Below are 24,747 nucleotides of genomic sequence, written 5' to 3'. Positions count from 1 at the left end.
GTAGCTGGTTCGCTGCAAGCAGGAGGCTAAGTGCTCTGCACAGCTCCTCGCTGCCGGGTGTCATGGCTGAGGGAAACATGTGGGTTCAGGTGAGACCTGACAAATCCAGTGAGGACAGCTCCATGGAAGTTTACTGCACGTATACAAACCACAGCTGGCACGAGGTCTCTGAGCTGCAAATACCGGAGAGGATGTGGCTGTACAGTTGCCTTGGTCTTACCCTCTCTGGCTGTCTGCTGCAGGCTGCTTCACGGCACAACACTGGGCAAAAGGGTCCTTCCAGCTGCTGGAACTGCTCTTCTCTTCTATGGCAAACTTCATGGTGGAGGATGTGTGGTACCCCTTGGTATGGGGATGAGGGAGCTACCATGCTCTTCTTCCCCTTGCTGGCTTTTGGCTGCCTGGACAGCACGAGGATGTATGTGCATAAGCGTTTGAAATAATCAGAGGAGGCTTTTATAGGATTTGAATCATTACCTAAATGAAGGGTAATACTCTGGTGATTTGTCAGCCTTATTAATAAAAGATTAGATTCTCCAGGAATTTGATCTCCTGCTGGGGAAGAGAGCATTACAGTGAGGTTTTTATTCTGTTTTATAATGAATGAAGGCAATGAAGTGTAATGAAACGGGGCTACTAACACGGTCCAAGTGAGCAGGCAGCGTGCTGGCAGTTTGGTGGGGGAAATTCAGGCAGCAGCCTTTCAAAACTGCTGGACTAGTGGGGCAGAGTTGTTGAGTGGAACTTCTGAAGGCTTTTGCCTTCAGAAGCACCCAGCCATGTAGCTGTTTGTGTGTTCTTGCCATTCCTCCTGAGCTTTCAGACTGTCTAACAATGCCGGCGGTGCCAGGCTGGCCTCGAGAGGGGCTGAAGGGTACAGGATCAGCGTGCAGGTGTTGATCTGCCCAGCTGCCCTTTCCTGCACAAGCTCGGTGCTGCAAAGGCTGGCTGACATAAACCCATGTTATTTGGGTTTGTCTTGGCTGACAGGGAGCTTTAATACTGGGGAACACTGTGCTGGGCTGAGGGTAAATTGGATGTGATTGGGACAGTGGTGAGAGCAGCCCTCAGCAGCTTGGGTCTACCAGGATCCCCCTTGAGGAAAAGTAAAATGGGCCAGGATGGGAAGAGATGGGGAAAAGGAGCAGGAGCTGATAGAGTAGAGAGGGATGGCGAAATGAGTGGGGTGAAGAAATGTGGACCAAGGGAGGAGGAGGAAAGGAAGAATAGGGAAAAATGCAGAATAAAAGGATGGAGGGTAGCTGGTCAGAGAGGGAAGAAGCAAGAGGAGGTCACTGTAACTCTGCCAACATTATACCAGCTCCTGCTGTCTTAAAAAGAAGGTGAGGGACTGTTTTGTTTCCTAACCTTGAGAAAGCTCAAGGGCTCTGGGGCAGACCAGGTGGGGGAGGCCCTGGCCCCCAGCACCCACCAGTAAGGGAAGATTCCTCCTTGAGCCTTGCCCCAACAGAGGGCTGGGAGGCAGACCCTCTCCCCCACTTGCTTCTCCTGTTTTGTTTCTCTGTATCTGTGTAGTCCTGAAGAATGGAAGTTTCGTCTCCTTTCCCTAAGGTCCAGTTCTACCAGCAGCTCCCCTTGTGCACTTAAAGTCCCAAAAGCAGTCGCTGCCCTTCCTGCGTGTCCCTTGCGTGGGCCCAGCACTTGGTTTTGTGGTAAATCTCTGCCGCTGCTTGGCGTGGGGCACCACGTGCTTCCAGCACATGCAGGATGGGATTACACCTCTGCTCTCCTTGGACTTTGCCCAGGAATAAGAAGTGGGTGCAGAGAGTGCAGGTCTGCACTTGCAGCTGTGCCTCGGCTGCACGTTGTGCACCATCCTGCGGTCCCACAGGTTCCTCTTCATGCAGCTTTGTGGGTTCTAAAAACCTATGTTTGGTAGCAAAAGCTGAAGCTCTGTGCTTTGTCTTTAGCTAATTTGTTTGCAGCTGACTTAACCTGGCAAGCCTTTGGCAAGGATATGTGTTCACAGGGAAAAAGGAATATTGCCCTTCTTTATCTTAAAATATAAAAGACACCTTATACCCCAGTGCTCCCACCAGAGGACTCAAAGCAGGGCTGGCAGGTTCCCTCTTCTTGCTGAGTAACCATGACACTGTCTGTAACTGATGTGTCTGTAAATGCTGGAGTTCGACAGCATTAGCAGGGAACATGAGACATGCAGAGGTAAAGTGTACCTGGTGGTGAGGGGAAGTTCAATTGGATCTTTGAGCAACGGTATCGGTTTGACCTGGAGGTTAGTGATAAGCAGAAAGTGATCTGGGAACGGACGGCTTATGACCGTTTCTAGAATTAAGTGATCGGGGTTCTATTTAGTGCATTTATTTAGCCCATTTAGTCCTGACTCCTGAGCTGTTGTCTGTATGTGGTGGAATTACATTACTGTCTGGCTATGGAAATAATTGCCTTTCAGGACAATTTCCATACAGGACAGTTACCTGCACTTTCTGGGAAGGCAGATGCAGAATCTCTGGACTCTTTCCATCTCCACAGCAATTGCTAAGCTACTGCTCCTCTGTAACACTCACTTATTTTGTTTCTTCTCTCCACAGCCGTGTAAAAGCAAAGGCAGAACCAGCAGACTTCTGTCTGATGAAACAAGCTCAGAAACACCGGCTCTTGTAAGTACTCAGTTCTCAGAGTGTCTAGTCGCCACTGTGCATTACAAACTGGTTGAGGTTGCAAGGGACATCTGGAAGTCAGCTGGCCCAACACACGTGCTCACATAGGATCACCTAGAGCTGGTTGCCCAGGACCACGTGCCTTTTGAGTATCTCCAAGGATGGACATCACACAACCTCTCTGGGCAACCAATTCCTGTGTCTCAGTCTTGCACACCTGAAGTCCCTAGAAGAGGTGGCAGCTTTGATTTTCCTCTTTACATAGTGCAAGATGTTTGTGGGTGTCCCTCAGTCTCTGTCCCTGCCAGATTTGGTCAATTCTAAATGGATTAAGGCTGCTTCTGTCTCATATAAAGTCTAAGTGAAGAGAGCACAGGGAACTGCACTTGCTACTTTAAGAGTTCCCTTTTCCTGTCTCATTGAAAAGAAAGCGATGGCTTGGGCCTCCTGTGTGTGATCTGTGGGGTTTCAGGACAAACCCACGGCAACTGTCATGTTGTTCCTCCTGGGCACAGTTGTCATTTCTGGCTGTACCAAGTGACTGTGTCTGTCCTGTGTCCCTCTGTGCGGCATGGACAGTGTGGCTATCAACCAGGTGGTGTGTCCCTTGGCTCAGCTTGCTGAGTTGCAGCTGCAGCATCCAGCTGTGGCTGAGTCTCTTATGAGGACAGGCCCACGTAGCTCTAGCAGATACCCTTCAGGAAAGCCTCCTGTGGTTGTGTAGGTGAGGAGCTCCTGGAGCTCTGTGTAGCATCAGGAGCTACAGCAGCTCTGTTGGAACCCACCTGGGATGGTGACTTATGTGCCGCGCATCCCTTACAAGGGCAGATGTCTGTTGGCATCTGCCAAGCTTTTTCTTGTAAAACGAAGCACTAAATGCTTTTCAATAATTCCTGGACTTGGTTAAGGGTCTGAAAGCTCCATATTCCTCTGTATAATCTGTTGAATATTTTATGCTGCCACCAGATCAAGAACTTCGTTTCCCCTCAGCAGAGCTCTGCTAGGGCTCGGCACTGTGATCTGGCAGTGTTTGCTCTCTGTGATCCCTGCTTCCAGGATTTCTGTCAGTTCTGAGCCATTCAACTTCCAACTGAGGCTGAGGAGAACAGTCAGTCCAGAGAGAACGGGGACGTGTTTGTCTGGCTGGGCTGTGGGGAGCCTGGCTGGCTGAGGGGGATGAGGAGGCTGCAATGGATGTGACGTTGTGAAAACTCGCTGTTTTTTTTTTCCACACTCCTTCCTCTCGCTCTGTTGTTCTTCCCCTGCTTGTTTGCTTTTATTTAAGACAAGACTATTTCCACAGCAACCGGCTGTGACCAAGCATGCAAAGGTGATTCTGTCATGCTCCTCCCATGGTGTTTCACTCATGTTGCACATAAGATTACCAAGCCATTGAGCAATAAAGAGTAGATGAGTTCTTGAAAGCAGAATCTGCTTTTGTGCTAGCGCACTCTGAAGTAGTTTTCATTCTTAGTGATTTACCAGACACCCATAGGCTCTTGTTTCTGATTTACTAGGGAAAATCTCTAAAAAAACAGTTCCAAGTGATGCTGGACACTAATGTGATTGTTTGTGTCTCTGTGGCATGAGATCAAGTCTCTGGCTCCCATGAAGCTGGCAGCAATTTGAGCTTTGCCCTTGGGTAAATCAAGTTTATTTCTTGCACTCTTTCTTTCTGACGTTTGCATCCAGGATCATTCTGTCTGTACAGAAACCCGCTGCTTTGTGAGTTCTGTTCTTATCTGCTCGGTTCCTTTTGCATGAGGCACTTAGCGTTCGTGTGTTGTTTTTCTTTCCTCAGAGAGGAGGAAGTGGCTCGGTTTCACGTGGTCATCGCCAATCCCAGGTACAGAGCCAACCCCCTCACGGCCATCAGCGAGCATCTCTCCAAGAGGCTGAGGCAGGAGGAGGAAGGTAAACCCCTCTAGGGTGTCAGCGGGGACCAGACGCGCACGCTGGGGCTGGCGCGAGGGCTCCGCGCTGCAAAGGAGCACATCACTGACATGACCTCTCGGCCGCTTCAGTCCTTGGAAGCAGTTCAGCGGATTATTAAATCAAACAGTCCTGGTTTGTGTCTGCAGGAATAAGGCAGTTCTCTCCTGACAGTGGCGGCTGCTCTTTGGCAAGCAGCCTGCAGAGAGCAGGGTGTTCCGCGAGATCTTTGTGCAGGCATTAACCTCCCTGCAAAGTCTCTTGACGCCTTTTCTTGTGAGCAGGCACAATTTCTTGAGTTGTGCCAGTGGCAATGTATCTGTTTTCTGCCGTTTCCCTCCCCTTTCTGACAGCTCTGAAAAGAGATTCCCTATTGCTTTGTTGGGATGGTTCGAGACCACGAGCCATGGAGCCCAGAGGGCTGTTGTAGATCTGTGTAAGGACCGATGCTGCTGTTCAGAGACACTGTTTTATGTGAGAAATTTAGCTTTGGAAATAAACACACTTTCGCACAGTACTGAGATTGTCTGGCTCTTGTTTTGGTTAATACTAATTGAAATATGAGCTTATTCCTATCACTGGAAAAATTACTTAAAAGAATGAATTTTTTCCATGTGTACAGTGAACCGTGTGAAACAGAAGCCATGTGAAATCATTGCAGATCACGTCTAACACATAGATTGCCTTCCTCCTACCCAGGAAGAATGTGCTTTCCATGGGTGATGCTGATCCCTTTTGGCCTGTGTTGTGTTCACTGCTTGGCCTGCCCTATAGGAAGCGTCCCAAAACATGTCCTGCCTGCAGGCTCTGAACTTCAGCCGGTCATTTACGCGTTTGGGTTTGGGAAGTGCTGCAGCAAGGGCAGGCCTTCTACCAAACACCAATTTTCACAAAACTCCGGTGAATTTTCATGGGGACACCTGAAGGCAGGGCCATTCCCTGTTTGCGATGATCCCAATTTGGCACCCTAAAATCTCAGTGCCGTCTTTTGAACCATACAGAAAGTTTTCTGATGCTTCTTAGTCCTGGCAAAGCAGCCTGCCTATGTTAGGTCAACTCTGAGGAGCATCTGGAACCTTTAAGAAAGAAAATCACTCTGGTGCCTTGACAGAATGTGGAAGCTGCAGGTGAGTTACCCAAGGTAATGCCTAAAACCAACCGCAATGGGAGTGGCAGGTGCCTTGATCATCCCTGTCTCTTCTGTCACTGATAATGCTGCTTTTTTTCCTCCCTCTCGGCTGGCCCTGTGGAACAAAGGCAGTTTTTCTAATGCCTGCCTCTTCGCCCTGGCGGGGCAGTTGCTGTTGCCGATGCTGCTGGTTGTTAGAGGAATGTCACTGTGCCACCGCTCCTCCCCCAAGGCCTGGCAAGAGAGTCCTGCTGGCAGAGGCCACAGAGAGATGCTGGCCGTGCTGCTCTCGGGCTGGCAGGGCTCTTCTCTCCCCCGGCAGCGGGTGGATGCTGCCGTGCTGTTAGTCAGCGTGCTGTAATGCCCTGCGGGACCCAGGCTCTGGAAAGCAGAGGGCTGTGGTGAGGTCAAACAGCTCGAAATATCTCCCCACCTCCTGTCTGGTTCCTGCCGGCTCTCTTACCAGTATTTGATTGTGTTTCTTTTAGGCTGTGTTGGATTTTGAGCTCCAAATGCCCGTTCCAGCTGCAGCCCTGCTCATGTTATCCAGGCTGGGCACTGCACTGGAGAACAAGGCGTCGGACGTGGAGTCTGTGCACTAACAGCACCTCATGCCCATGGCCTGCAGCTGCTCTTGCTGCTTGTGGCTCCCAGCAGCCCAAGATGTGAATAAGACTTGGACCAAGCTGTGTTTTTTAGGGTGATTTTCTCTGCAAGCATACTGTTTACCTCTTTACTCTGGTGTGTAGCTAGCTGCCTCCTGAGAAAGGCACCATCCTTGTGCTTAAACAAAGGGAAAGCAAGAGATGAAGAAGGTGAAGACATCCAAGGACAAAGGAGGATGAAGGTTGCTCCTGTTGTTAGTGAGCCGGGCACTCAGGGAAGGAAAAGTGTATCTGGAGGGTGGGGGGGACAGGCGGCAGCTTGCATGGCGTGTCAGATGACTTCTGTTGCTTGTCTTCTGTATTTTGCAGGAGCTTTGCAGCTTTCTGTTTGGCTTATGGTTTTTAAATAATACATGACACACGAGGAGGGCCCTTGTGCGGCTGGGTCATGCAGCAGGTGCGCTGTGCCCTCGTGCTTCCCTTTGCAGCAGCAGTGATTGCAGAATCACAGAATGTCAGGGATTGGAAGGGGCCTCAGAAGATCATCTAGTTCAATCCCCAGCTGGAGCAGGAACACCCAGATGAGGTTACATTGGTGATGCGTCACTCTGCACCGTCACCAATGGGTGCAACTGCTGGAGAAAAGCCACAGGCAGGTTTATAAAATGCCATCCTGGGTTGTGCGCTACGGGTGGGACCACATCCCTCCCCTCACAGATGCATGTGGTGTATCATGGCTGTGTTCTGCAGAGATCCAGCCTGACTGGTGATTTCATCCAACCACCAATTTCCTGGGCACCATCTATTTTTCACAGAGCGAGATGATCCTTTAAAGCCTCTGGAAAGTTACTTGGATTGTCTCACGCATCTTTGTTCCAGAACTGTTTCTGCTCAGTCACTTCTCCCCAGGCTGAAAACAAATCTGAAAGGCTCTCAACTCCTGCCTTCCCAGACTACTTGGTTTTCTTTTCATAGATGGTTCCAAATGGCTTCAGGTTGGATCAGTGCTTGGATGGCCTGAATTGCAGGGTCAGGGAAGATCCGCAGCTGGCGGAAGAGCTAGTGATAGGCACTAAGGTAGATATTGGTGTGGGTCTCGTGCCCCAGAGACCACCGTTTTCCATCTCTAAAAGAGCAAAGCCTAACAGGACTGCATCATTTTCTCATCCTGTGCAATTTTTTCTACGGGAGCCTGCAGTTCGCGGCTGGAATGGAAAAGGGATTTCTGTGTGCAAAATCAGTTCTGAGCACTTTGGACCCCCAAAAAGCATCACCAGGGTGAAGGGCTCTGGGGTGTGTGTGGATCTTTCAGGCGTGGCATCAAGACAGGGACTGTCCAGTGTCTCGTCCTGCATCTGGACTTCCCAGTGCCTTTATGTGATCGGCTGTAGTGGTTGTGACCAGGGTGCGTCACGGGAAATGTGGACACCAACAGTGCAGTCAGCCAGCACTTCTCCCCTGCTCAGCCTGGTTGCTGGGTCATAGCATCATTTCAGTTGGAAGAGACCCTCAGGATAATCGAGTGGAACCGTAGCCTAACCCGACTCTAGCACTAACCCATGTCCCTAAGAACCTTGTCTAAATGCCTTTTAAACCCCTCCAGGGATGGTGACTCCAGCGCTTCCCTCGGCAGCCTGTTCCAATTCCTGACAACCCTTTCTGTGAAGAATTTTTTCCTAATATCCAATCTAAACCTCCCCTGGCGCAACTTGAGGCCATTTCCTCTTGTCCTATCACTTGCTACTTGGGAGAAGAGACCAACCCCCTCCATGCTCCAAGCTCCTTTCAGGCAGTTGTAGACAGTGATAAGGTCTCCCCCTCAGCTCCTGTTCTCCAGGATAAACAGCCCCAGCTCCCATCCTTTCCTTTCAAACCACAGAGAACTATCAGAGCTGAAGCCTCATCACCCGGGTGGGTGACACCACCATGGCTGCACCCACACTGGTAGCCCTCCAGCTCCGTGCACAGCATCACCCTGAGCACATTCACCCTTTTTCTTTACCTCGGATGGGCTGACGCCGTCATTTGGCTGTGCGTGTAGCTCTGAGCCCGCTGTTTGAAAATGTTGTTCTCCTGGGTGTTTAGCAGCAGTGAAACGTGCCTGTTTGAAACTCCGGTTTGTAGCCGGCTGCTGCAGGCGTCTCCTGCCCCCGCCATCCTAACAGTTGAGCAAAGGACTTAAAATCTGCCAGGAAACAGGCGTCTGAGACACAGAGTCGCCTTCGCAGTTGGCATGTTTTCAGGATGATAAAAGCTTTCACGCCAATTTTTTTGTCTTTCTTTTTAGATAGCATGGTGGGAAAAAATAGCTTCCAAGCTGTACGGAGTGGTTATGCTGGAGGGGAGGGTGGGGGCCCGACCCGGCGGCTCTAGACTTAGCAAAGAATGAGTAAGCAGCGAATGCTCTGCAAACTCAGGACTGGAAAAATCTGGGGCTGCTTTTCGCAGCTGTTTTCTTTTTTGTTGGTGATTTTGCTCTTGAAGGCTGTTCACGGAGCCGTGTCTGAAAGCAGAAGCCTGGGTATCCTGTCCATCTGGTGCTACGAGTGGATATTTTCTGCTACGCACAAAGCACGCAAAGTGGTGGGTGGAAGGGGATTCTCCTTCACCAGAAGCTCATGGGTAGTGCCTTTGGTTGGCAGGTTGCAAAGGGCTATTTTTTTATAGCAGCTCTTGCAGCTCCCATGGTACCAGCGATGGCCCATGGTGCTTTTTTCTGCTGGAGCGGGGGTTGCATCAGGCCAGCATGTCTCGGGAGAGCGTGGTGAGCACAGTGACTCCTGGAAACGGAGAACCCGGGGCACAAGGAAGCCAGATTTTTCCTTTGAATAGCAAATAGCACTGAACTTCCTTCCTCCATCCCTCCCCTGCGTGCTCTGCCTGGGCAGTTGGCCAGAGAGGTGGTTGCGGTGCTTGGGGTGGGAACAACAGGATCCCTGCAGCCGTGGAGATGGTCCTGGGCAGTCCCACCTCAGGAGCACGGCCAGCCCAGCGCCCAGGGAGCAACAAAGGCTTCAACTGAAGTGACTCTTACTTCATCCAGCCCAGAAGGGAAAGGGGCAGAACCAAATGTGGGTGGCAGAGCAGAGACACGGTGTTTGTGACTTTCCGTCAGTCCTCCCTCTTGTGCACCCCAGCACGTGCAGTGAGCCCATTCCCTGCATGGGTTATTTCTCCCTCTTCCCCAGCTGATCCTTGCATTTCTCACACTTTGCGAAGCTGCTTGCACACTCGTACCTGTTTCTTTTTGCCCTTTATCTACAGCACAGGTACATCCGAAACCAGCCCGAGGTGGGTTCCTGCAGATGTAGCAGGAGCAGGGAACCCGAGGAAATACAACACCATGCGAAAGCTGAGCCGCGTGGTGGTTTCGGAAGCAGGTGAGATTGGCGTCAGCAGCTCCTCCTTTCACCACATGTTGCACAAGAGAGGGGCCAGGTGGATCACCTGATGGAGCCTTTGCTGCTGAGCACAAAAAGCCACGTGTCCCTGTCCTGAAGCACAGACTTCACCATCACCTTTTTGCAGTAGCCATTGTCTGTTGCTTTCATTGCCCTTGGTGGCCATCCTGCCAGGACCTGTTGTCACCTCGCTGTGTCCTGGCCTTTTCCAGAGCACCCAGGGAGGTGCAGGACAGGTCAGATCCTCCACCAGTGCCCTCCCTGGAGTGATGCAGTCCTGCTCTTCGCATCCTGACCTTTAGCCAGTTACTAATCCCAGGAGGTCTCTACCTCTTATCCCACAGCAGCTCAGTTTCTTTAAGAGCTTTTGGGCATTCTTTAAGCGCCTAAGAGCATTGCCACATGCCATTTGGAAATCCACGCAAAGCCTGGTTAATTGGATCACCCTTATCTCCATACTTACTGTTTCCTTGCAAGGGAAAATGATGCCCTGCAATGCTAACTCTTCCCTGACGTGATAATTATCTGCTGATTCTGCTCTGAAGCGTGGCTTGCTTCAATGTGAGGCGTTAAACCTGGCTTTGCGTTTTCATTTTGATGAGCAATCTAATCCTGTTCAGCCATTTGCTCTGCAAAAGGCAGCGTCGCCCCCCGGGAGCTGCGATTGGGGTGGAAGCGGCACCGAGCAGGGGTGGCACCTGTGGACCTGGACTCGGTGTGAAAAAGCGTTGCTTCCATCCTTGAAAAATAAAGAAAGTGTTGAAATAGGTTACAGTTACTAAGCACAGATGTAACAAAGTTAGACTTGTGGTTAAAAAAAAATGAATATTTGAGGGCGATAAGAAATACAGATGGGAGAAAAAATGCATTATAGGCTAAAGGAAGTGTTTCCAAAACCGTGCAAAAATAAATGGTTGCCTTCAGTTCCCTGCGGCCGGTCCCTTCCTGGCGCCGGAGCCGCAGCGTGCGGCTCTGTGGTTTCCCTTCGCCGGGTGCAGGAGCTCCAGCAACACAAACCGGGACCAGCGTCAAGAGCGATGCTGCTGGTGGAGCTCTGTGGGCTGAACAGCAGGGTGAGGATTTTTGTGGTGCCTTTTTTCCTTAACCAAGTCGATTGTTTCCTTATGAAGAAGCTGTTAAATAGTATAAACAGAACACAGCATGGCCAGGAGCGTCGTTGAGATTTAGACCTTTTGTGTCCGAGTGCTCGGCGATCTTCCAGATCACTCGGTTTCAAGTGGGATGCATGAAAATATAATTTAAGGGTTTCTCTCTGCTTTTAGATCAGTGTTTCATGCCAGACTGGGTGTGTTGGTGACCCTGTGTGAACTCGCTGTGGTTTGTGCGTGAACTGCTCCTGTTACCATACAAGTCCGCCTGGATCTGCTCGTTGTGGCTCGTCATCCCAGGAGCCGCGGTTGCCCCGATGGTACCAGGGGACAGTTGCTGTGCTGCTCTGGGGCAATGAGGGGGGTGACCGCAGCGGTGGGATGTGGACGCTGTGCTCAGCATTCGTAGACCAAGGAGGATTTTTGTAGTTCAATCTAATGCAGGTTCTCCTGGCTGCTGGGTGAGCCAGACAGGCAGCAAGATGCCAGTGTGGCCGGTGGCAACCACAGCAGCATGGTGGGGTCTCTGGTGGTGCTGGGGCTGTCATAGCGCATTTGCTGCTCGGTGTGATGAGCCGACAGGTCTGGCCGATGATCATGTGGGATGCAGTTTGCTGCGGAGGATGCCGACAGCACAAAACGTGGCGTGCGATACCTCATTTGCTTGACGCTCCCGGCACAGTCGCATTGGTTTCAGTGGCACAAGTCGGAGAGGAAGCCGAGACAAAGAAATGTCCCAAACAGGAAGCTGCTGGGAAGGGAACAAATGTCACAACCCGGGCAGGCGAAGGTGGATGATGCCAGGATATCCTCCGGGAGAAGGAGGTGGAGGAAGAGATAATCGCCCTGGCGTACGCACCCCTTTGTCCCACGGTCAGCCAGCCTGGGAGGACAGACAGACAGACAGACGGCAGAAGGGGCCATGAGAACAGACTGTTCTCGCAGCTGAAGACTTGATTGGTATTTAAACGTCTGGTTTGTCCGGCTTTACCAGGCACCGTTTGAGGTATTGAGAGACAGAGACCAGCACGAGCGAGGTGGGAGGCAAGAAGGATTATTGCTGCTTCCTCGGGGGATGCTGCTGCTCCCTCTGCTCTCCACAGGCTCTGCCGGGAGGAGGGGGCTGCTCAGGTCCCCGCACTGGGCTGGGTTAGGGGACATTGATGCCTCCTGCAAGCCTGGCTGCTGCTCGGTGGGTTGATGAGTGCATGAGCAGCATCACAGACCAGAGACGTGGCCGTCGGTTCCTTGCTGGGTGCAGCGTTGGTGTGCCCAGCCAAGGGGACCTGACCGTGTTTGCAGCTATTTTGGGTATATTTAATCTGAGTGACTTTACAGCCATCCTGGATATGTTTAATCACTGCTCACCAATACAAAGTTTAATCTAAACATCTCCCACTTCACTCTGTAAAACAACCCTGGCCTGTCTCATGCGCCCATTTGCAGGGTTGTGAGCAGGGAGGTATTACTATGGGAAGAACACTTAACTCTTACAAAGCTGTCGAAGTTCCTCCACCTCAGTGTAAAGGTGGAGCTTGTACTCACTGAGCAGTTCCCCAGCCCGCAAAGCCTGTTGGTGGTCCTGGGCCCCCATAGAACCCATGGGGTGCTCTGCACTGCCCAGTGCCTCCCAGGCTGCTGCAGCCAAGCGGGGGTGCCGCAGGCTGGATGCTGTTGCTGATGGTGGGCAGCCTAATGGAAGTGGCAAACCAGTTCAAGCAATGCTTCTTCCACATTTTTCCAGCCTCTCACAGCCTGTGTCTTGGGATTTTTGAGCCAGAGATGTTGGTTTTGTACCTAATAACTCTTGCTGGATCTTGCTTGCAATTTTTTTCTCCTCCTAATTCCCAACATTAATTTTACTTTTAAATTTTTTTTGACCTCTCCTTGGCACAGTTGAATCACAGAATGTCAGGGGTTGGAAGGGACCTCGAAAGCTCATCCAGTCCAATCCCCCCCCCGGAGCAGGAACACCCAGATAAGGTTACAGTCATGCACTGGCCTCAGAAACTTGTGTTGCAGACCATCTACAAAGCAGCTGTATCGTGTTCTGGTATCTGTACATGCGTAAAATCAATCACGTATGACCAAGGTGGTAGGAATCCAGGCACACGTGTTACAAAGTAGGAGCTCTGTCTTTGCAACCAACGCCAATTATACAACAAACAATTTGATATCTCAGTGGCATGGAAACATCAGCTCCAGTGGGGAGCTGCAGACCACAGTGTTTCTCCTCCTTCTTTTTGCGGCATCGCTTTGGAAGCGGGTTCCCCCGGCTTGGCTGCTGCTCCACCAAGGACCATATGGCAGCAGCGGGGGAAACTACCAAGTGTGGATCTGCTGCTCAGGCTTCCCAGGTTGGTGGCACGGGATGGAGGAGGTGGCAGGTCATCCACCACATCCCTCGGGCGAGGGCAAGGACTCTAAAAGTAGGTCTGGATGAATGGCAAAGTGGCTCCCACGCGGTGGGTGTGGGATGGGAATTGCTTTGCAAGAACAATGCATGGGGATGGCAGGACCAGCACACAGGGGTGCATTCAACCCCTGCCTTGGACGCCCTCAGGATGCTGAAACGTGGGTCCTTCACCTCGGACTCTGCTCTCTGGGCCAGAGGTCGCGGACAAGTTGCCTGCAGAAGGTGCAGACAGAGCCATTAAAAAGCAGCGGGAAGCTTCAGCTGGTGGTCAGACATGGCAGCAAGGCAAGATTTCCAGACAAAATTCCCTGAAATCACAGGCGACACTTCTGGGAAGAGCGGGTTGTTGCTGAAATCCGTGGCTCTGGCAAAGCCCACAGTCATCTGAGCTCTCGAAACCCCACGTCCCGCAGGGACGTCTTGTGCTGCACAAGCCTTGCTGGTGACACTGGCGGCAAATGAGCCGCAGCTGAGGGAGCATCAGCCATGCCGGAGCCTTGTGCCGGGCAGGGTCCTGCTCCCACCGGTGCTACGTGAGCCCCCAGACGTGTCCTGGGGTGTGAGACCCCGAGGTGCGAGGCCAGGCTGCAAGTCAATCTGCCCTAGGGTGCAAAACCATTTCAGAGCACAGAAACTGTAAAGCTGCATTTGGCTTGTGGCGTTCAAAATGTGCTGTGCTCTGTTTTACAACCAACAGCCTAGTATTTCCAGTTTCCCAGGATTTTGATGAAAAGCCATTGTTGAAAAGCCATTGTTAAAAAACCATTCATTTATTAAAGTCAGTTTATGGAAAACAAACCAAGCAAAACCAACCCAAACTAAAACAAGATTTTGATGAAAATTAGGATGAAAAAGAGCAAATCATTTAGAAAATGTGATGTTTCATAAGCACCAGCAACTGTGCTACAGCAGCGCAGCCTGGCAAGGCCAGCGCTGTTTGGGGAGGGAGGGAGCTCTTTTCTGATCGGGCCAGCCATGGAGCAGGATGGGTGCTGTGATCATCACTGCCAGGGCTACTAGTCAAGGTAATTAATTCACAGCCTGGTAATTAATTCCCAGCCTGGTAATGGCAGCTGCTTCAGCCCATGCCACAGAGGTGGAATTGAGGAACGTGTTTTCATTCTTGCTGGCTTCACTGCTGATCCTACTGAGGGGAAAAAAGAAAAAAAAAGTAGTAGCTAGTGTTAAATTCCTTGAGCCGAAAATAAAATATGGTAAGGAAACACAGACAGGTGTTCCCGGAGGTGAAGGCACTGCAGCTCCCAAGCCAGGCAGAGGTTGAGGATGGTCCCTGCAAGGGAGGAAGAATAAGAAGAGGTGGTTGTTTCCAGCATGAGCTTTCATGCCCGTCGTCTTCACCCTCCCCATGAATGTGCATACAGATCCTCGTGCTGCCAGGAACAAATGGGGAGAGGGAAGAAGCCATGGGAAGTGGAGCAGCCGCTCTTCCCACTGGTCCAGGTCAGCGTCTTGGAAAATCATATGTTTTTCTTTAAATGTCTTACCTTTAAATGTCCCCTCCTTTTGTATCCTACCTGCTTTAAGGAACAGTTTCTTCCACCCATGGGCCTGTGGGCAGCCACAGGAGGATGGGTGTCAGCAGTGGTCTTCCAGGAGGGACCCTGCAAGCAAGGTCCCACCTCTCTTCATGGCATCTTGGTGTCAGTGTTGGCTGTTGCAGTTCTGGATATTCTTCTGTTCAAAGGCTGGTGGTTCCTGGGTTCTGCTTGTGTCTTGGTGTCACCAGCAGCCATGGCCTTTGAGCTCCATCCATGGCCAGACTTTGTGTTGGGTGGGGAAACCCAGCTCTGCTTTGGCAGGGGGAAAGGCGAGGGGCACGCTCCAGGTCCGCTCAGTACCTCTGGTCTTTGCTTTGACCCACTGCAGAGTTCTGGGGCTGGTGCAGCCCACGGCCACGTGTCCCATTGCTCCCCTGGAGGAAGCTGCTGCTTCTGATGTTTCCAGCATATACATTGCGTTTCACTGAGTTTATGCTTAACACTTTGCTCTTCTCACCAGAAACACCTGAGTGCAGAACAGCCATTAGCTTTTTTGCCATGAAGAGGACCATGAAGTGCCCCAGGACGTGAGTTGCAGGGTGGACATGGGTGTTCCTGGCGGTTTGGCTGGATCTGCCAGCTTACCCTTTGCTTCTGGGCATGGAACTGATGCCTTTGCAGGGGGGTTTGCTTCTGCCCTGAGATTTCCCGTCATGTGCAGCTGGGACCGGGGGTGTCCGCTGTCCCCCCTTTATATGTGATGGGCGATCGCTGCGTCACTCGGCTCTGGAAACCGTGCTCCAGGCAAAAAGGCTGCAGTGGATAGCGCTTAATGGAGCTTCTCAGATGGAAAAATATTACCCGAGGGCAAATTAAATGAGCTGATGGCTTACTTGATAACTTTTAGTGTTCATTCAGTAGCCTCAGAGGGACAGGAAGCTGGGAAGGGAAGATTGCTGCTCAGCCAGCTGGTGTCTGTGGTCAGCTGTGGCGGGGAACGCGACTTTGGGCCGTGATGAAGCGCTCTGGAGGGCAGACGAGAGCAGCGACGCCAGGCCGCAGCCCTGAGGAGCACCGAGAGGCGAGGAACAGTGACACATGTGCCGTGTCCCGCTGTGTCCCCACACCCCGCGGCTCTGCCAGAACACCCGCAGGTGCCACCAGCGAGACACCGGCCCTGGCCCCGCCCCTGTGCCCCGCCCCGCCGCGCTCGCCCAATCAGCGCCGTTTCCCCGAGAAGCCGGCCCCGCCCCGCTCCCGTTGCCCTCCCCGCCGCTCGGGGCCCCGCCCCGCCCGGTTCCCGCCAATGGGAATCGGCGGCGCAACCCCCGGCCCCGCCCCCCGTGCGGAGCTCGCGCGGCAGGCGGGCGGGGCGCGGCCTGCACGTCCCGGGCGGGGGCGCGCGCGGCCGGTGTCCCCGGTGTCGCGCAGGCGCGCGCGGGAGCCGGTGTCGGTGTCGGCGCAGCGGGGGCCGCCGCTCGGCTCGGCCGGGGCTGCGGATGGCGGAGCGGCGGGGCCCAGGCAGCGGCGCGGCGGCGGCGGGGGAGGTGAGGCTGGGGCGCGGCGGCGGCGGGAGCGCCCTGCGGGACCTGTCCAGGTCCTGACGCGGCGGCAGGTGCCGGCGGTGGCGGGCCCGGCCGCCCCGCACCTGTTGGACGCGGCGGCGCGGGGGTGCCGGCCGCCGGCTCGGCAGGGCGCAGTGCGGCGCGGGGCTCGGCCGTGCCCGGCGGCGGGGCCGGGGCGGGCGCCCGGGCGGCCTTGCCCGGTCAGGGGCCGCGGCGGCGGCGAAGCCATTTTGAGGGGGTGGCGGCGCCGCGGGAAGTTTGGCCGCGGTCGCCGACCCCGTAGGGGCCACCCGGCGGTTCGGCCGCCGAGCCCGGCGCCTTTGCCTGCGGACCGGCGGCTCTGCCCGGCGCTCTGCCGCCCCGCAGCCCGCAGCGGGCGGGGAAGGGGAGCGCGGCGGTCGCGGTGGCCGGGCTGTTCTCCCTCTCCTCAGGCTGTCCTCCCCTTCCCCCGGCTGCCCCCTCCGGGACCGGGCGCCCCCCGGCCCCGCCGCCCGCCCTCTGCAGCGGGGAAGGCGGGCGCGTCCTTGCGAGAGGAGCTCGGGCGTGAAATGCGGGTTCACCTCGCAGCGTCTCCTGTTCCTGGCTGCTTAAAATACGCTGGAAGCCCCTTTTTTGTGGTTTTTTTTTTTTAGTGTGCCATCTGTTGCTGTGGCCCCCGGTGGGTTTGGGTTTTGTGGTTCCTCCTGGGTTTGGTTGGATTTAGGCTGTGCTGGAAGAAAACTGCGGTCGAAAATATCTCTTATTGTGCAGAAAGTCCGGTTTGCTTAAAAAACGTGTGTTTTTTTAGAAACGAAGGCATATTGGGTTGCCCTGAAGGATGCCCAGCTGGCCCATGGCCAAGGGGCAGCTCCTGCCCCTCTTTCTGCCTCGGCTGCACCTCCCGCCTCTCACATCTCAGGAAAAATGTGCTTGGCCTGGGCTTTTATTTAGTTCTTTGGGCAGATATGTCTGCATGCGGGAGCCTAACTTCTTTTTTTTCCATCTCCAGTAGGTTCTTTCAAGTAGCAGCAAAACCTCGGTTGATGTTTCTGCGTTGTGCTGTGTCTTATTTGAGTCCCGAGGCTCCGAACGCGGTGCTGTTGCTCAAGGACTTTCGCCACTGTTTGTAGCGTGTTTATTCCTCAGGGAATCTTTAAAACTTCCTGGGTTTTGTAGCATAAACAAGATTGCCGTCTTGGTTTTCTTTTGGCGTGCGGCAGCGGCGACGAGCTCACCCTGACTGTTGGACTCGTATGGACACGCTGCTTGTTCCGAGTTATCTGTCACCATGGCTCGAGCATCGCGCCAGTGAAGCCGTAGCATTGTTCTCTGAGCTGTTATGCTTGAGAGGGGCAGCAGGCCAACCTGCCCAGCGCGGAAGGTGTTTAGAATAATTAGTGATGGAATACCCTTTTATAATAATTGTTTGGGTTTATCTAGCACTCAATCGTAGTGATATCTGCCTCTAAAAATAGTCAGGCCTCCTGTGTAATGAGTCTTGTAGTATAAACGATCATGCCTTGAATGACTATTGTTACTTTTAGGATGTCAAAGATAGATGGTTTTGGGGGTTATGCCAAATCCTCTGTCTGTTTGACTTTTTTTTTTTTTCCCTGCAGGAAATAATGTGTTTTTTGGCCGTTATGGCACATGGTTGCGTGATGACCAGAGGAAAAGCTCAGTAAACCTCATTGTTTGGGGCTGGCGTAGCAGGACAGAAAGCTTCACAGCGCAAGGTTGAGCGGTCTTGTCATTCCCACCAAATTCTTGCTCCGTGCATTGCTATGTTCGCAGAAACATGGCCAGCAGTTGGCTTAGGTGACTGTGCACCACTTCTGCTTCGAGGCAGCATCCTCAGCTAATTGCCGAGTTCCATCAGCTGGCATTTGGTGCTGGTAGGTCCAGGGTTTTCGTGCAAAGAGCACAGAGTAGCTCAAGCGTGACAGCCCCGCACTGGGCTCTTTGTCGCGGCGCTCGGCTGCGCAAGGCTGGCCTCCCGGGATGCCTTCCCCGGGTTTGCTGAGGCACAGCTGCGCCAATGGGCAGTTCTTGCTTTCTGTAATTAAGAAAAAGGGTTGTGCATGGAATTTTCTCACGTTGTATCAGAGCGTTACACATGAGTGGCGACCCTAACTCCTAAAGTTCCTTTTCAGCAACCAGTGTAATGGCAGAGGCTTCTCTGGGGCAGCTTGTGTGCGAAAGCACCAGCTCCTCAGCTTGAGGGAAAGCAGCCCAGTTCCTTCAGCAGGAGGGGAATTTGCTTTATGAAGACTTGTGTTCTGAGAAGGTACCATGGAGGACATTGTGCTTAGTGTTTGAAGCAGGTGGCGTTTCACAGCTTTGCTCATGCTGTGCTTGCAGACGTCAGGCTGTTTTTGTGTTTGCCTCCAGCTTATTCAGATTTATCTGCTCCGATGAGAATTTATTGCCCTTTTGTGGGCTGTGTGGGGTTTGGGAATGGAAATGAGGTGCTGCAAGTCTTCAACAGCAGACCTCTTGCTTACTATGAGCACTTAAACCTTCTGCAGTACCTTTATCGTGTTTATCGTAAGAAAATGGGGCTGAATGAGTATGTTCTGCTTCTCTCCAGGTGCTAGCAATGAGCATGGCTTGTCAGGTGGATGCCTCTTGCGTTTGAAGCCCTTTCAGTGGGTGCAGGGCCCTGACACACTAGGTGAGGATATTTGAGCATCTCAGGATGTGGTCTGATGAAGAGAGAGAGCACTTGCTCTTTCTGCAACTTCTGGAACTAGTAATCGCTTGGCACCTTTGAAACTCAGGCCATCCAGCTGCCGCACTATGGATTTCAGTTTAAGTACCAAAGATTAAAACAATGGTTTTGGACTGTATTTATCAGTAGAAGCTGTTATTTATGTTACCTTGGTTTTAAAGGAAATGCCTTTATAGTATAAAGTGTTGCGTGACCAAGAAAAAAACACAACAGCTTGGTGAATTGATTATGTAAGCAAATGAAATGACATTTTAAAGCAAGTTTCTTTCCTGTTTGCATACAGTGTGGCTGTTTTTGCTCTTCACTACCATTTAACAGCAGAGTGCATTTTCTCAGCCCTTCTAGTGAATGTTTTTTGTATGGTAGGTATGAGAAGTATTTGTTTTCGCAATTTGAATGCTTGAAGAGGCTGTCAGCAGGCTCTGGGAGCCAGCAGGAGCCAGCTGTGAGTATTGGGGTCTGTAGCTGACCAAAGAAGCAGCACATCTATGTATTTAAAAAAAAAGAAACCCATGTAACTGATATTAGTCTGGGAGCCCAGCTTGTCTCAGAGTGATGGCCCAGCCAGCTGTCCTCTCAAGGAGTTGTGGTTGCTAAAGGAATTAAAGTGAGGATGCTGCCCATGCTCCTAAATCAGGTTTGCCTCATGAACAAATGTGTTATTTTATTGGGAACTCCTGACACCCCCGTATGTTTCCGAACTCAATTTCCCATTGTGTAAGCATCCACTGTCAGTGCCTCCAAATGGAATTGGTCAACACATGGAAAAGTCCGTCAGATTTTGACAAGAGAGTAGAGTTGTCAAAGGTAAGTGCTGAGACGTTGTATGAGGACAAGAATCTGCATTTAGGGAATTCTCAGATTAGTGCTCTGCTGGAAGGAAAGCTGTTGGCGGAGTGCAAATGCGTTATTAGACATCAGAGGATCTTCATGGTAGGGAGACAAACAGGAAATCCAAGTTTCATAAGTAGCTCCGGTAGAAGCTGAATATCCTTGTTTTCCTTTGTGAAAGTGGTGAGGAATGATCTGATGAGCAATCTTGCATTGTCATAGGTAACAAAAGAAATCAAAAGGTTTCGGGTACTGTCCTTCATCCTGCCCCTTGGGGACTGAAGCAGGGGAGGGAGATGAGCGAAGATTTTAGATTTCACTGTAAAGGCTTTTGCAGTTGTCCGGGAAAATGTCCTTTTATAGGTGCCATGTAACCACTCGGGTCAGGATTTTTCTGCGCAGAATCCTTTTGGCAGAGATGCAAGAGGAAGGTCTGCTCGGGGGAGTGAGGAGCATCACCTTTTTCCTTTTGGCACCAGTATGAATTTAAGATATTTATACCGATGTTACTTTGGCTTCTGAAACAGGATGTGTTTGGTTTGGTTTTTTTTTCTTAAATGCATTTTTTTAATTTATGGAGATTCTAACAGAATGGAGCTCTTGGACCTGTGTCTTGCATTTTGCAGGTGGGATGCTGAGTATCCTGGGTATTCTCGTTCAGAGAAAACGTGGGAGGAGTATGCCAGGTTTTGAATTTAAAGGAAAGTAGAAATCTTCCTCATTTGGTGATGAGTTTGGTGCTGCGTGTCAGGTTGTACTCTCTGATTAATTCACTGTCTGTTGTTGTTACAATAATACTTTAAGTTGCATAAACAATTTTTTGGTGGGCCTTTGGTAATATTAGGCTTGAGGACTGTACCGGTGCCAATTTATCATTGTTCCAAACTCTACGTGTGCTAGCACTCCTAATTTCCTAATGGCTCTTCCTCCTCCTTTCTGCTATTAATTTTGTCATATCAACTCTGGGAAGAGATGAACTGTTTAAAATTTGATCAAAAAGAGACCAAGCAAGTATGGAAAACATTAGTTTCTTTGTCAGATGTAGCATGTGAAAATGAAGTTTTTACATAGGGATTGTGAGGCAGCCTCAACTAGAAGTCTTTTTTTTCCCATTTAATCTGTTTAAGTTGTGAGATTTGCAGAGATAATAAGCACCTGCCTCTTCCATTCCTAAGGGCTTCTGCCGAAAGCATTCGGTCTAATATAAGGTTGATTTTTGTTTAGGCTGATTTACTCAGCTCCTCATCTTTATTAGCAAATGAGTCTTTATGTTTAAAGTTTCACTGCCTTTTCCTTTGCTTAGTTATATTCTAATATTTGGGCACAGTCTCCTGGGAAACTGTTAGAGGGGAAAAATTATCTTTGACTTCTTTCTTTAAATGCAGATTTTGTAAAACTTTGTTTAGAAAGCCCATTCTGAATCAAAATGAGTTTTTATTTTTCACCTCAAATATTGAGCACTGGTACCGAGTACTTAATAATAATGATAATAATGACTTTGACTCCCAGTAAGAGCATAGTGGGTCTTGAATTCAAAAGTATGATCAGCCCTATATTTTCATTAATGAAATTTGCATGTGCATGCAGATTAGCTGGAAAATAAATGTGGACAGCCCCAGCAGAAGAACCCAGCCAGGGTTAATATAAACACCAAGGTATGGGCTGTAAATCAGGAAATCTGTGCAACAGAATAAAGTTATCTGCTTGGGGAAGGGGGTTTATATCATTCCTGTGCTACCTGAGTTTTAAAGCTTGCTCATGGAGCTCTCATTGGAACACGGGAGGAGGAGGAAACTTCTGGTTTGTCCCTTTTGCCACTTTTTTAACCCTGAGAGCTTCTGCTCAACTTACACCCCGGAAAGAACTTGGTAACACACGTGTTTGATGTGTTTCCCGCACTATGGACATTAGCAATGGCTTTTATGTAGGGAGAGATCTCCCTTGTGATAGCTTCTTAATCTGTATAGGACATAGCACTGGTTTCTCACTTTGATTTTAGTATGAGAGCACATGTGCTTTCCTGGGATTTAATGTGAATTTTACAGACATTCTTGTAGTTGTGTTTTTACAGATGCTTTTTATCTCCTGCCACGTACCAGCGCCAAGCAGCATTCTGCAGTTTGATGTCGTGTGATGCTGTGTTTTGGTAACAAAGTGGAGCTGGAAATTAATGCTTAACTCAAACCAGCCATCCTGGCAGTCGTGAGTTGGGTGTGTACACTAGCGTTTTAATTTGCATCAGGAACGTGCTTTTTGATGGTCTCCAGCTTTCGATTAATCAGCAGCTAAATTGGGACCCTTCGCTGAGTGAGCAGCTCTTAAGAACGTGAAATGGAAAAGTACAGCTGACTCGAGCAGAAGCACTGGGGTCCGGTAGGGGCGCGTGTGCTTTTGACAAAGTACAGGCAGAGGGGCAAAGTCTCCCAGGCCAAAAAGCTTTCAAGAAAGTGCAGAAAATCCTCTTTTAACTCTGTAGGCTACCTTAGCTCAGACCAGCAGGGGCTCAAGCCCGTAGCCTTCCCTCTGTTTCATGAGGTCCTTCCATCCTAGTAAAGTCTGCAGAGTCTGATTCTTTTCTTTTTTTTCCTGTGTCTTTGAACCTTTTTGCAAAAAATCCAAGAAGTTACATTAGACTCAGGGCTCTGCTGCATTTCCCGAGATGATAATGATAATGAGTTGGAAATACTTCCCGTCTGTGCAAAGGGCGCATTAGCCTGAAAGCCTTTGGGTGGTTTATCCCCGTTGATGCTTTTATATCAAAGTTGATTTCCGTAGACCTCAGCACTGATGAATGCGGATAATGAGGGATAGCGAGTACTACTGTAGCTGTGTCTATGTTGGTTTTTTTTCTGGTGCAGCCTAGTTTCTCTTCTTTTATCCCCCGAAAGCTATTCTTAGTAAGTGATTGTTTGTTTTTTTTTTTTTTTTTTTTTTTTGTTTGAATTGAGTGAATAATCAGTATTTCATTCACTGTCCTTACATATGCTTAAATATAGTATTAACGTAATCTTCTTATATGCTTTTCCTCCTGCTGCTCCTGAGTTCATAAAGGAACCAGGTTCACTCTTAATAAGAGCTATGAATGAACTTGCCTGGAAGTAAAATAGTTCTTTTGGGCTTTGGCTCATGTTTATGGCCAAGATGATAATTTATTTATATTTTTTGTAGACAGTATCATTCATTCTTCATGTGCACAGCTTCTTGTACTGTGCCATTGGCAGTGATTCCTCCATCTACAAATTCCTTAGATACCATCTGTGAAACGCTTTGTTCCTGCTTTGAAACTACAATGACTTGCATGGCGGCAAACTTTGTACATTTTGCCCTTTTTTTGGCGCATCGACTGGAGGAGCCCAAGGCGGTGATTGACATCTGTCAGTCTCCTCTCGCAGGAGCTTTGCTCGCCTCCCCTCGGGTCTGAAGAGTCAGCGGAGGGAGGAAGTGAGGGAGCTCTCCGTGGTGCCGAGCGCCGGGAGCTTCCCGCTCGCACCGTGGGGCGGGAACCGCGGCCCCCGCACCGGGTGTCCCGCCCGCCCTCCCGCTTTCGGTGTGTTTGGACGTGTGGCAGGGCGGGAGGGGTCTTGCTCTGCGCTCGGGCTGCTCACCCCAAGGCGCCGAGTTTGTGTGGTCGCTGCGTTACCTGCTCCTCGCTGTGCTGAGAGCTTCAGCACGCTAGAAATATAAACGTTGAACATTAGGCCATGGTCACGTTTCCTGGAGGCAGAGTAAATATAACAGAGCTTAAATAAATATAGCTGGTGTTCCTATGACTCCATGCATTTTTCTCAGCCTCCCCATTTCCCATCATTGCATTTCAGATCGTGATGTGTAGCTTTTCTGGTAGCCCACAAAACACTCAGCACTATTAGACAGTGTTCCCAATGCCTCTGTTCATTTTTCTGTTTCTTTGGGCCTCCTCGTGCATTTTTTTCTGAGGTGAGACTGCCTGCTTTCCATGTAGGGTTCAGTCCAGCTTAGCAGTCAGCAGGTGAAGTCTCAGTATTAGGTGAAGCAGGATATTTCTGAGGCTGGTTTTGCATAATCCTGCTTCAAGTTCAGTTGTCCTTTCTTCTGCTTTCAATTTGTTCTTTCTTCAGTAACTCATTCAAGAGGTTTACTTTAAAATAATGATGGTTTTCCAGTCTTAAGCAAGCTTCCCTGGCAGCTGTGAGAACATTTGCTAAACGCTGCTCTTGATTGCTTTAAGTGAACGTGGAAGAGACTAGAAATACAACATTTGATTCTTGCAATGAAAGCTCCGTTGAGGAATATAGCTATTGACTGCTATTCTCTTGCCAGAGTATCACCTGACCTATAGGACTGCTTGAACAGAACAAGCTGCTTTGAATCCTAAAGAAACAAAAGCCAATATTTGGAAGGTCACAGACCTTCAAAGGACAGAATAGTCCATTTGCTTGGGAAGAGGTAGAAAGCGCTAATGCTGTCCATTAAGCTGCAGGTTTGCTCTGATTAGGAGACCCAGAAGAACAATTAGACAGTGGACTGTCCTGACAAAACGTGAGTGAATTGTTTAACATAGAGTACTGCACTGCCACTGTGAGGTATTTGCTGTAACCATCGTCTTGTGTGAGTCTTAACTAAACCCATGACCAGCCCTTTGCCTGCAGAGCGTTGGGGCAGGTTAATGGTCCTGAGACTTGTGTAGGTCCCTCTGATATGGAGATGTTGTGGTTGTCCTGTGAAGAATGGAAACAGCACAGCCCTCTGAAAACAGCAGGAGCCCCTTGATGAGCAGCAGTCTGGGAAAGCGAGTAGAAATGTGTGTTTTTTTGCATCCATTGCTACTTAAAATGCATACAGACTGCAGGTGTACGTTGTTCTGGCAGCACTGGGCAGTGAGGATTGTAATGTGTGTGCGATGGGGTGGTTTTGAATCAGTGACTTTGGGAT

The 24,747-nt window shown here is 50.5% G+C and overlaps 2 protein-coding genes across 2 annotated transcripts in view; both read left to right on the top strand.

Moving 5' to 3' along the window:
* Positions 1 to 5,088, top strand: part of SLX9 (SLX9 ribosome biogenesis factor) — a 49,358-nt gene extending 44,270 nt beyond the window's left edge. The window contains exons 5-6 of the mRNA XM_065069363.1: positions 2,571 to 2,639; positions 4,441 to 5,088. Of these exons, the coding sequence (XP_064925435.1) occupies positions 2,571 to 2,639; positions 4,441 to 4,567 (196 nt within the window). The 3' untranslated portion in view covers positions 4,568 to 5,088. The remainder of the gene's footprint in view (positions 1 to 2,570; positions 2,640 to 4,440) is intronic.
* An 11,042-nt stretch (positions 5,089 to 16,130) lies between these two features.
* The window catches only part of ADARB1 (adenosine deaminase RNA specific B1), a 63,990-nt gene continuing 55,373 nt past the window's right edge, over positions 16,131 to 24,747 (top strand). The window contains exon 1 of the mRNA XM_065069358.1: positions 16,131 to 16,277. The gene's annotated coding sequence lies outside the window, so the exon portion shown is untranslated. The remainder of the gene's footprint in view (positions 16,278 to 24,747) is intronic.

This window comes from Columba livia, chromosome 7, assembly GCF_036013475.1.
Source record: "Columba livia isolate bColLiv1 breed racing homer chromosome 7, bColLiv1.pat.W.v2, whole genome shotgun sequence".
NCBI lineage: Eukaryota > Metazoa > Chordata > Aves > Columbiformes > Columbidae > Columba > Columba livia.
This window is presented reverse-complemented; position numbering and strand designations above follow the sequence as displayed.